Source organism: Tachypleus tridentatus, chromosome 2 (assembly GCF_004210375.1).
Source record: "Tachypleus tridentatus isolate NWPU-2018 chromosome 2, ASM421037v1, whole genome shotgun sequence".
NCBI lineage: Eukaryota > Metazoa > Arthropoda > Merostomata > Xiphosura > Limulidae > Tachypleus > Tachypleus tridentatus.
Window position 1 is genome coordinate 140,313,125 of NC_134826.1, and position 12,631 is coordinate 140,325,755.

The 12,631-nt window shown below is 33.7% G+C and overlaps 3 protein-coding genes across 13 annotated transcripts in view; 1 reads left to right on the forward strand and 2 right to left on the reverse strand.

Annotated features, from left to right (window-relative positions):
• The window catches only part of LOC143245244 (band 7 protein AGAP004871-like), a 555,064-nt gene that overhangs the window by 323,949 nt on the left and 218,484 nt on the right, over window positions 1–12,631 (forward strand). The gene's annotated exons all lie outside the window — the stretch shown is intronic.
• On the reverse strand, window positions 48–3,660 carry LOC143245243 (collagen alpha-1(III) chain-like). Its single transcript, XM_076491374.1, has 5 exons — window positions 3,576–3,660; window positions 3,204–3,318; window positions 2,237–2,305; window positions 1,046–1,261; window positions 48–254 (listed from the first exon to the last, which is right to left on the reverse strand). The coding sequence occupies exons 2-5, from the start codon at window positions 3,204–3,206 to the stop codon at window positions 111–113; spliced, it is 432 nt and encodes a 143-aa protein (XP_076347489.1). The 5' UTR covers window positions 3,207–3,318; window positions 3,576–3,660; the 3' UTR covers window positions 48–110.
• Window positions 3,673–12,631, reverse strand: part of LOC143245242 (uncharacterized) — a 43,495-nt gene continuing 34,536 nt past the window's right edge. The window contains exons 28-31 of the mRNA XM_076491372.1: window positions 11,190–11,225; window positions 10,056–10,091; window positions 4,609–4,626; window positions 3,673–3,858 (exon numbers count right to left, since the gene is read on the reverse strand). Of these exons, the coding sequence (XP_076347487.1) occupies window positions 3,673–3,858; window positions 4,609–4,626; window positions 10,056–10,091; window positions 11,190–11,225 (276 nt within the window). The remainder of the gene's footprint in view (window positions 3,859–4,608; window positions 4,627–10,055; window positions 10,092–11,189; window positions 11,226–12,631) is intronic.

The following is a 12,631-nucleotide window of genomic DNA, read 5'->3' on the forward strand; positions in this document are numbered from 1 at the left end:
AGTGTCTATGTGAGTGCCATGTAAGCACTTTTAAAGGCAGTAAAATTACTCTGGCATTTGAAAACATAATACAAACAAATTAAAAACACAGAAAACAAAATAACTTCCTGTTAACTGAAACACACTGGTCCTACGTCAAACCCAAAGGCTTGATGAGGGAAACCATAGTCTTTAGGGAAGAAATCCACCAGGGGAAGCTGTGCCAGTTTGTTTGTCCGAATTTGGAATACTGTCTTATCATTAGAGCTTTGGCTCTTTATGGAAAAAAAATAACATTGGCTCATAACATAATTACACAGATATATATACACATGTAAATTAAACAAACTAATACTTATATTACAAGTTTGAAATGTGATTTTTTTTAAAAAACAAATTGGATGAAGAAAAATAATTGCACATCAGATTAACACTACAATTACCTTTGGAAAAGTTAATTAGTTACCTAGAAGTTCATCAATCAGTCTTACTCGTGAAATTTTTGTTAGTTTTGTTAGTACTTTACCCCATTGTATTTAGATGCTGTTTAGCATAGAAACTACATAATATGCTATCCGTGTTCTGCTCATCACAGGTTTCAAAAATACATTTTTAGTGTAGTACCCCATTGTAATTAAATGCATTAAAAATTATTCCTTTTCATGAGTGATAACAAACCTACACACATTTCCAGTTACAAATATAAAACAATGGAAAAATAGCTATTGACCATAGCAGCACTTTAGGTTGTGAAAGTTATGGAAGTTAATAATTACTGTCCAAATCTGTGTATGAATGGAATGCCTCAAATTTCTAAAGAAAGTTTTTAAAAATAATTATTTCACTTAATTGATTTCTTATACATTTTTAAGCTGCTGAAAGACAGTAGTACATTTTTTAGCATTTTGGTTTAGAAGTTTCAATTAATATGACCTCTGTAAAACATCAATGGAGCAAAAAAAAACATAAAAATCATTTTGGAGGTATCGATAAGCCTTACGCTTCCCTCCAAAGTTCTTTTCCACTATGTTACACAAAAACATCACTTATATATGTAGAAACTTACCTTACAGCCATCATAAGAAACAAAAGGCCTGTATGTGTGGATCCCAAACTCTTGCTGGTTATCACCCATTAACTTGAGAGAATAGGCATAGTTGAATTTTTGTTGGTTGTACCAGGCCACAGAATTAATGCAGGTGTATGTAAAATTCTGGTAGGCTGCTGAACTCAATAATCGTAAGAATGTCAATTGCACAGGTCCAATGGTTTGATAAGTGATCTAAAAAATACAGGAAAAAACAAATTAATTGCATGACACATGACAACTTGTTTTACACAAACAAGTCTATTTATAAGATTTTTCTCTATAAGTTTTCTTCTTGAGGTGATTCTTCCTAGAAAACAAAAATGTAGATAAAACTTATTAATAAATACAACCTCAGTCATGTATTACCTTCTTATAACTTTATTCTAACATTCAGTAAAAGGCCAGAGTGCATGACCTTTGATAACACAAGCTTGTAATAGTGTACTGAAATTTTTACATGTTTCATGATAATACCTGTACCTTAAATCCATAAATCATATCATTTTTACTCTATTATGTATAGACTTGTTAACAAATGTCATTTGTACTTTTAGTTGAAATCGACTCACATTTTGTTGTACTGACAACCACTGGCTATAGATATCTCTAGACCAATCAGGACATGAATATGACTGATCTCTCTAGAACACACAATAAACACACCACTAGTATATAAATGGTTAACAGGCCACATGACATGTCATTTCTGGACAGTGTTTTTGAGTGGACTTTGACATTATTTTGTCCTTTTCAGTATTATTTATTTGTTGTCATAGCAACAAGAGGTTGTGTAAATGGCTCAAACATATTCTGTTATATTTGTGGTAAATTTGTTGTAAACTTAATCTAAGTTTTTTTCCTCCTCGATTTATAAAAAAAAATTCATTACGTGACAGAAAAAAAAAATTAATACTATCTTAGAGCTCTGTATAGATGAATTATGGAGAATCCGTTATCAAAACCAATACAACTTTTATGAAGTTTTAAGTTTACAGGCCTGTGTAATAACTTAAAGATGGCTTAAGAGTTTCAGTATCAGTAAGGGGCTAAAACACAATGTAACAAATTATTACAGTTCAACTATACACTGGGATATGCAGATTTTAATATAATGTTAAGTTTTCATGAAAAGTCACTACAAGTCAGGCATTATATAAGTTCACTTACCTTAAATCCATCCTGTAAACTACTGAACCACTTAGCTTTGCTGCCTTTCTTCCACGATAAGTTTGGCATCTGAAGAGAATAGAATGATATACAGAAATAAGTGTCATTTGTGTGTTGAAAGTCCCACAATGGAACAGTAAATTAAAACTTTAACACACTTGTTGCTACTCCAAGTCTTGGCTTACACTTTGATTCTCAGGTCTGGGCTCATAATTATATTTTGATTCTCAAGCTGGTTCACAATTACACATTGATACTACTTCTGTATATTTACTGTAAGTAAAGGTCTAAGTTGGCTGGTTGATATATTGTATACCAAGGCGTAATGAAGCGGCAGTTTCCAGGAAGAACTTAAACCTCTGGTGGCAATTATGTTTCACCTTAACTTGGTGAGCAATTATTATATTTACAGGTGTAAGTTGATTCATGTATTGTATATTCTGTTGTAACATATACGTATCGTATTTTTATATGTTTTTTTCTTCTTAAATATAATGAAAACATTTGTTTAGAGCAAACAAATTTAAACAGGTTAACATGCTTCAAGAAAGGTGTACCTTCTAGGGTACTTTACAGTTATATCTGATGTCTCAGACATATTGTACTTAGAAATTAGAGGAGGTAATATAGATATGTGCTTATAGGGCCAAGACGAGGTGTGTCGTAGGGTGAGATGTACACCCCAACACTTCTTTCTGACCAAACCAAGTTAATTCTAAATAGCAGTTTAAACACTTATGTTATCAAATTTTAGATGCTCAAATGAAATTTATTAATTGCCAAAATGAGTCAACTTGGGTGGGATAATCATGTTTGTTATCTTACCTTTCCCACAAAATCAATCTCACTGTTGGGTGACCCCAAAAAAAACTCCACTGACCCTCACAATTAAGATAAGTTGGAGCCAAGCCTCCATAATTACCACACTTTAATAGTTACAGTAATGAAAGTATTTATTGAAACTTACCATAGAAGTGTGTTTTGTGTGGGATATACACAAGTTTCACCTGACCTTGTCATGTTACAAAAGACAAACACAGAATCATCAGGAACTCCCAAGTTTGGGTCAATCCAATACCATCCTGTTAAATAAAGCAATAAACTCTGAGATACTATTGGTCCAAAGAATTCCACAAACATGCATATCACTCACCAGCACCTCAAAGTAAAGTTATTAATAATATTCTACTGTATCCACCAAAATGATATTTTAATTCTTGGCCCTCAGGTGGTCAATTAAAAAAATATTTTCTGGGGAAAAAATTTAACATCTGTCAAGCAATAAATTGTCTCGCTTCAGTAAAAAAATTTCATTACAACATAAATATCTCAAACCTACCATTATCAAGGTGAGGATGAGCATAATACAGATCTTTACAGGACCTGGCTGGATTCTCTCGGTTCCTACAGGTTTCTTCATCTTTCCAAGTCTTGTTTTATGGAATAGATGTTGGCATACATATTATATAACTTTTCTGAAAGCCTGCTTCAGGTTCCGGTTCCTTTGGCTCTTTGACATAATCTCCATCAAAGTCAGTACTCCTCTTGTACCTGAGATATGGTGGTCTGTCTCCTTGGAAAAGCATCTCTGGAGGAATCTGTGGTGCTTCGGCTGGAGGTCCCTAAGCACGTGCATAATATTATTTTCAAATAAGGACGTCATAAGAAAGGCCTATCACGCAAAGACACGTGGTACATTGGTAGTGCTGGTCCCAAAAGTTTATCAAAGAGAAACATGAATGGATAAAAATTTATTTTTGTGAGTGTACCACCCATCTTTCAAACTTAAAGCAATGCTGTGTGAGGTTGCAACAGAGGTAAAAAATGTCTCTAGTCTTGTGAAACAATATAATCTAAAAGAAGTGCACATTTTGTAAGCTATTTTATGACAGCAAACATTTCTGTTTACAAATGACAGTTACTTAATGTTTGATGTTCACAACCATTACCTCTTTTTCCCACACTCTAACTATATATTAATTAATTATGTTTCTACACTGAGCACTGGCTTTTTTTTTTTAAAGAAAAGCTACACGAAGGCTACTGATATTAGTTACACAACCAACAGAAACAGATTCTAATGAAGCTTTCTGCCTACCAATTACGAGTACAAGTTATTTTGTCTATTGCAATGATGCCTCTATGAGTTGTTCCCAAAATTTACTATTAATCCATTTTTTTATTCTATATTCTTTTACTTCTTCACAGAAGAAAATTAGTAGATCTCTAAACAAGATAAAATATACAGAACTTTTTTTAAAGTAATATTCTGCAATATATCAAATACTTAAATGTCCAATGGATAAAACAAACAGTAACTTGTAAGAGGTATTTAAAATGATAAATTTATATTAGAAATAACTCCTACTTACAGGTGGTCCTGGAGGTCCCTGTTAAAACAAACAGCACAATATTCAAATATATTAAAACATTTGAAAAAACATTTTAAGTTGATTTCAACATAATACTAGATATAAACATGTAGTTAACAAGGCTTAGTAAAGTGTACTAAACTTTATTATATATAAGTGCATCCAAATAAGCTATTTTGCAATCATTTAGTATTATTAAATTCTTTATAAAACAATTCATTGAGTTTTATTAGACTTTAAAGTTTTGTAATACTTAAAATGTTTATATGTATTGGACACCACCAATCAAAATTGTTTTAATACATGAAAAATGCCTGAAAACAGCCATTTTTTGTAATGACACTGGCTCTTAGGAACATCTTAATCTCTCGTAAAACTTAAAGCAGGCCATATTTGTGTCTAGCATTATTACAGTTCTAAAGTGTGCATATATATATATATATAAACACACACACACACACAGGAAGTTCTAAATATTACAAAATCTCTGAAATACTGCAATATAATTTAAAGATAGTAACCTGTAATTATCTCTGTAAAATATACACTGAAAATTACACAGTAATACTCATTTTGTATATTTACTGTATGTAAAGGACTGAGTTGTTTGGTTGATATATTGTATACCAAGACACAATGAAGATGTTACTGTGTGTATTATAGTACTTTGTTTCCTTATTTTCCTTTTCTTATATTTATTTCAATTTAATTTTTTTCTTCTTTACTTGAGAGAGCAGTCACCTTTCCACAACTGTTTGCAGGCAGTGAAGGGTGATATATGATATAGATGTGGGGCATTCTGGGCTTGAGCACCCACATCTTGCTCTCCCTAATTTCTATTTCTATATTTATTGCTACTCTTTTATTTCTGGCAAATGGAGGTCAAGACTGATAGATGGTGTATCCCCACTGTAATGTGGGTCCTACTTCTTCACTCACCTCCAAGACCTAGGGTACATTTTATAATCATACATTATAGCTTGTATCCTGGGATCTTTCCAATTAAGTTCAGCATATTTTTGTTCAATTTATTTTGGTTTTGGCTTGTTTTTTTTTAAGTTATAACAAACTATTATATATACACATACACACACACATATTAATTCTAATTAAAAAGTTAGCACAATGAATCACATATAAAGGTTGTGACAGTTTTCTTATGAGATCCAAATCTTGAATTAAACCAAGCTAAAAATTAGAGAAGAGAACACATCACAGGGAAAGATAATATGATTTTTATCAAACATATCCAAAACTTAGATGATATATAATCAATATAACTTCATGAGGGAAAAGAAAGAAAAATCATGGACACAATACAAGAAATATCAAACACCAAAGCACAAATCACAAGGTGGGTCATCATGTAATGTTTCATTGTTTTTAGGTACCAAGCTTACTTCTTTTCCTAATATCTTAGTATAACGTCAAACTACTCAGTATATATGTTCAGAGATGCCAACTATTTCAAATGATTGAGCGTAATGATTGTAGACAGAGCCCTTTATCATTTGCGGCTACTAGGCCTGACCAATGTCTCTAAGCTGTTTATTATTATATTATTATTATAACTATTATTATTTATTACTGCTATAGATTGCTCATTTATGACTGTGTTTTGTGTATTCAATAAATAAATTTAAAAAAAAATTATTTTGAAATTATGTCTTTCATTTAGTTCAGAGTAACAAACATACTGGTAAAACAACATTGAACATGCACAAACAGTAAGCAGAAAAAGCCTTTGTGTAAGGACTAGTTTATATCATGTTTATGACACTTATTGTTATAGTTTTGCAGCTGTTGCAGCCTTTGCTTTCATGAGAATGTCTCTGGATGGTTGGGAGTTATAACAACATTGTCCATTTGACTGCATACACATCTTGTGTGTTATAATACTGCTCAAAACTGAGGTGCTCAAGTTTGGTCTGAACTTGCTTTTGTTTTTAGTCACTAAACTAAATATCCTTTCACTGTCAGCATTAGAATGGAAGATTGTAAGAATTCCAAGCATAACCCTACACAGAATGTCATACTTCTGGTTGTCATTTCCATCCTTAACTGTAGACAGCTGAACCCAAAACTTGTCAACATTCAACTGAAGGACAGTTTCTGAGAAAGTATCAATTTGATAGTTCAAATATTGACCTTCCAACTTGTCAATAGTGTCGTGCTCATGTGTATTGACAAGGACAGGATGCCTGTCTGTGAAGAAGTGTGGAGAAGAGAAATCTTTGCTGACTCTCAGTTTTGGATCAGCAACCTCTGTGTGAATCAGAAGTTCATCATTTAGAGGGAAATGTTTCATCATGTAATTTGTAGCTGCAATATAGTATTTCTTGACACTGGTGTAGAAGCTGATCAGGTCTAGGTCCTTTTCATATTTAACAATGTATTCCTTGGCAGCATTTTCAATAGAAACTACCTCATCAGATTTGTGTAAGGATTCATAGTTGTTGTCAAGTTCAGTGACAAGATATTCTGGCTTGATGTATCTGACAAGTATATTTTTAACTTGTGTTATCAGAGTTCCATGCATAATGTGTATGCAAGGTTCTTCTCTTTTCAATATCAAATTGGCTTACTCAAATAGAGGAACTGCAGACTGATGAAAAACACAAAATAACAAGTTCATTTTGTTGTCCAAGAAAACTGTTAACTTATCTAACTTGCTATGCGCATAACTTTTCTTGGTTACTTTCTTGCTAGCTTTTGTTTTCTTTTCTTTTTTCATTGATTGTCTCTTATTTAGTTCAAGGTCAGACTGGCTAAACATATATTGAGTTACATCAAATATTTCTTTGTCTGCTTTTGGAAACTGTTGTCTTGTATCCCTATGTGGCTGAGAGGATATCCTGACTGTTAGTCTTGCTGCCTGACTGAGCTGCACGTTTAGATCCTTTTTAATCTAGTTTTTCCTTTTCACAGTGAAAATACTTCTTCAATGGCTTCCACCCGTCCAATATTCTGTTGAGGCACACCCCAAGTGATAGCCATCTTGTGTTAACAAGTTGTAGAATTTTTCTTGTTTCTTTATAATACAATCCTTGAAACTCTTTGAAATGTTGTTTTCTGCTAGCACTTTTGTCCAGAAAGTAGTAGATATCTATCAATATATCAGAAACTGGGCAGGGCAGTTCTCTGGAAGCTTTCTGGGCAGCAATATTCATGAGGTGACAGGCACAGCCCATGAAGTAAACACTAGGCTGTCGTCTTGAGATGTGTCCCATCACACCTTTACCTATACCAGACATAACTGAGGCATTGTCTGAAGAAAAACTAAGACAGTTTTCCCATGGAATTTTCCGCTTTGTCAGTTCGTGGTCCAAAAGTTTGAAAATATTCTCTCCCATTGAAGTTTCTTTCCATTCCACCATTGTCAAAAGAAAACAAACAATTATTCCAAGCAAAGGGTCAAGATATCTTACAACCACTGGATACAGTTTTGAGTCATCCATGTCTGTGGATCCATCTGTGGCTAAACTGTAAACACTGTTAGTAAGTATGCTTAAAATCATTTTGTCATCTTCACAACCCAACATTTGTACAATGGCTGTAGTTTTGGTTCTAGCACAGCCATATTTTTTCGCTGTATCAGAGTCTGGGAACATTTTTCTGAATAGATGTCCTGCATGATCGGCTACAGCTAGGGGTAAATTATGAGCAATGACGAATTGCGTGAACATCACTTCTGCATTTATGGTTTCATATTCTGAATTCTTACTCATAAATGTCGTTATCTGCATCGTTTTTGTCTTCGCCTCAGCCTTTTGTTGGTGAGATACCGATTTTGTATGTCTGGAACAATCGTTTATCCCGCCATGCGCCACAGAAAAGTCGATGTAACAAACTGTACAACATGCATGAATGTCACTGACTTTTGATGCAATGACTGGAAATTTTGCACTATACTCTTTCCTAAATTTTTAATTCGCAGTTTTAGTCCTTTTAGATTTGCCAGAAACAAGACACTCTGGTGAACGAGGCCTCTTTTTTCATCTTGTGAATGATCGCATTGGTATTTCTATGCCGTTTAGAAAACGAGAAATACCCATCTACACGAGCACTGATTGGCTGACAAGCATGATGACGTAACTATGGATTCCCCCATGTACCCAGTATGGAGAAGCACTGCACTCAAATTATTGGTAGACGTCGAAGATACAAATATTTTTTATTATTTCAAGCACAAACATGATTATCGCAAGCAGCCATTTGGACTATGTCCTCTATTTATTATCAAAATTTATTTGTATCTCACTAGAAATTTTCTTTTCCCCCTTTTCAAGCCCTGGGAGAACAATTTATCACTTTATTGTATAGGCTTATATAATATATAATAATTTGGGACTTGCAACAAGTCATAATATTTGTCTGTATGAGCATATAGTCGTAATGTACGAGGTCTGTTCAAAAAATACGCGGACTGTTTGAATTGCGCAGCTCCAGTTGGTTCCAGGAGAATCCGCTTGGTGTCGCTAGGTTAGCACATATCAGCTGATTATGACGCCATTTCCCGATTGCAGATATCTTCATTTGTGTATTAGCTACGCGGTTTTAAGTGAAGTGCGATTTTTTCGTTTGGCGGATTTCAGAATGAATGACCAGAAGGAGCAATGACTTGCTGTGAAATTTTGTGTTAAACTTGGAAAATCTGTGACTAAAACTTTTGCTATGCTTAACACGGCTTACGGTGATGTTGCTATGAAGCGTACGGCATGTTTCAAGTGGCATGAACGTTTTAAGGATGGTCGACAGTCCATTGAAGATGATGAGCATCCTGGACATCCTTCCACGTCAACTGATGACCCACATGTCAACAAAATCAACACCCTGGTGCAAGCAAATCGACGTCTGACTGTCAGGGAGCTTGCTGAATAGTGTGGGATATCAGTTGGATCTTGTTACGAGATTTTGACCGAAAAATTGAAGATGCACTGCGTTGCTGCGAAATTTGTGCCACGCAGAACTCGTGAGTTTTTGGCCAAATACTCGATCACTGTTCTTCCCTACCCCCACCCCCTACTCACCTGACCTTGCTCCTTGCGATTTTTTCTTCTTCCCCAAACTCAAAAGATCCTTGAAAGGAAGAAGATTTGAGACGATTCCAGAGATTAAGGCAAATGCAACGAAGGAGGTGGAGGACATTACAAAAGAAGCGTACCAGGACTGTTTCAACAAGTGGAAACACCGTTGAGATAAGTGTGTGCATTGGGGAGGAGAGTATTTTGAAGGGGTCCCAGACCTGTAACTTCTAAATAAAGTACATTTTGTTTTATGACGTCAGTTCCTTGTATTTTTTGAACAGCCCTCGTATATTGTACAGCAAAATCGTAATGATTACGCTCAAATTGTAATGGTTGGCATCTCTGTATATGTCTGTAATTCATAAAGCAGAAACAATATTGAACTGAAACAGTTTCATTCAATCTCATTCACAAACTTACCGGTGGTCCATGATCACCCTTTGGTCCAGTTGGTCCCTGTTAAAAGTAAAATAAATAAACAAACTCTCAGTAAACTATTTTTGTTTCTTTCAGTATGGTAAAACTGTCTCAATACTTCCATTAGTAAAACAGAAGGCACAATATGCAACATAAATTATGATAAACAGCCTAATTACAGGAAAAGTAACATAACAGTGTACCAGTACTCAGTATTATAAACAGTATTATATTATATTATTTCTCTGTGCTTGAAATGGTGTGACATCAATTCTAGTGCTAAAAATACAGTATTACATACAGGCTTGATGCTTCAAGTTTTATAACAGCGTACCAATAGACAGTGTGATAAGTAGTCTCAATATTTGATGGTAGTTAGTTTCAAACTGCTAGCTGCAAAGAGATGTAAAAATAGGTTTAAAATCCAGTATTAGGTAGAAACGAGGCTCAAACTCTGACAAACTATTACAAAAGGACTTCCAAACTTGAAATTAATTGGTTAAGAGAGAATTACTACCTAGTCGAAGTTATGGCGGTGCACTGAAACATTAAAATGTGATGTGTAAAAGATCCAATAACTTACTGTTGTCAGGAAAAAAAAGGGGTAAAAAAGGGTATACCCTCTCTAATAAAGCATGCAATAATAGCACATTATTTAAACTGGATAATCACTTTGCCTTTTCTTTATTGCTTTTTATATTTTTTTTACAGACAGTTATATTTCCAGACTCCTATGTCTACAGTGCCTGCCTAAATTACAGTAATTTATTTCTCATATTATGTGTCCACTATCTAGCTTTACAGCAAAAAAAAACAAACATTTCCTCCTCATTTGTAACCCTAAAAACCTAAGTAATAAAGAAAAAATGAGGGTTGGTAATTTTATTTTACTTTTTCTCTGACAACTATTATTAACTGAATTACATACAACTATTATTAACTGAATTACATACAATTATTATTAACTGAATTACATACAACTATTATTAACTGAATTACATACAATTAACTGGGTCTAAAAATCTCCAATTCAATTAGAGTTACCTACATGAATAGGAAAAGGATTTCCAGTATTTTTCTAAGTAATGAACAATAATATGGAAATGTTTTAATAAAAAAATAAGTTTCACATCTTACTGTAGATCCTTTAGGCCCTGGTGGTCCCTCTGGTCCCTAGATAAAAAAAAAGGAAAAAGTGGACTCTTTCATTAATTTAAATCCATAATATTATTACAGGTAATGCACTAGAAATGGTGAAAAAATTTTTATACAGTGACCTTCAAACATATTTATTTGCTATTTATAATGCATGTTGTTCAACACTGGTCAAGTTAAAAACACTGGGGTGTAATAACCTTAAAATAAACAGTGTACTAATGCTTCTTACACCTAATGTTTAATAATTTTATGTTGATACTTTTTTGCTTCAGTTTATTTAATTATTTGCTTTTGTACCCGTTAAATACAATCATATCTGACCACTCAATGCTCAATAACTACACACTCCTACAGCCATACTGTTCAAAAAGTGTAGAACTAATTAGTCGAATGTTTAGAAACACAAATGCAGAAGATTAAGTTTGAAACTACTTCTGCTTTTAATTTTCGATTGCCATCCATTCAACCAACTTCCATTATTTCAGACTTGTTAACAAAGACATATTTTCACAAACCCACAAGTCAGCCCTTGAACTTCACCTTGCTTGAATGGTTTATAAGATACATGGTAGATTAACTAATGTCTCATTAACCACTCTTTTATTTCACCTTAGACACAAGAAAACTGAACCTAAAAATTCCTCTACATGCCAGATTAACTCATGACTCATTAACCACTCTTTTATTTCACCTTAGACACAAGAAAACTGAACCTAACAATTACTCTACATGCTAGATTAACTAATGACTCATTAACCACTCTTTCATTTCACATTAGACACAAGAAAACTGAACCTACCAATTCCTCTACATGCCAGATTAACTCATGACTCATTAACCACTCTTTTATTTCACCTTAGACACAAGAAAACTGAACCTAACAATTCCTCTACATGCCAGATTAACTCATGACTCATTAACCACTCTTTTATTTTACCTTAGACACAAGAAAACTGAACCTACCAATTCCCCTACATGCTAGATTAACTCATGACTCATTAACCACTCTTTTATTTCACATTAGACACAAGAAATCTGAACCTACCAATTCCCCTACATGCTAGATTAACTCATGACTCATTAACCACTCTTTTATTTCACCTTAGACACAAGAAAACTGAACCTACCAATTCCCCTACATGCTAGATTAACTAATGACTCATTAACCACTCTTTTATTCACCTTAGACACAAGAAAACTGAACCTAAAAATTCCCCTATATGCTCGATTAACTCATGACTCATTAACCACTCTTTTATTTCACATTAGACACAAGAAATTTGAACCTAACAATTCCCCTAATTGCTATATTAACTAATGACTCATTAACCACTCTTTTATTCACCTTAGGCACAAGAAAACTGAACCTACCAATTCCCCTACATGCTAGATTAACTAATGACTCATTAACCACTCTTTTA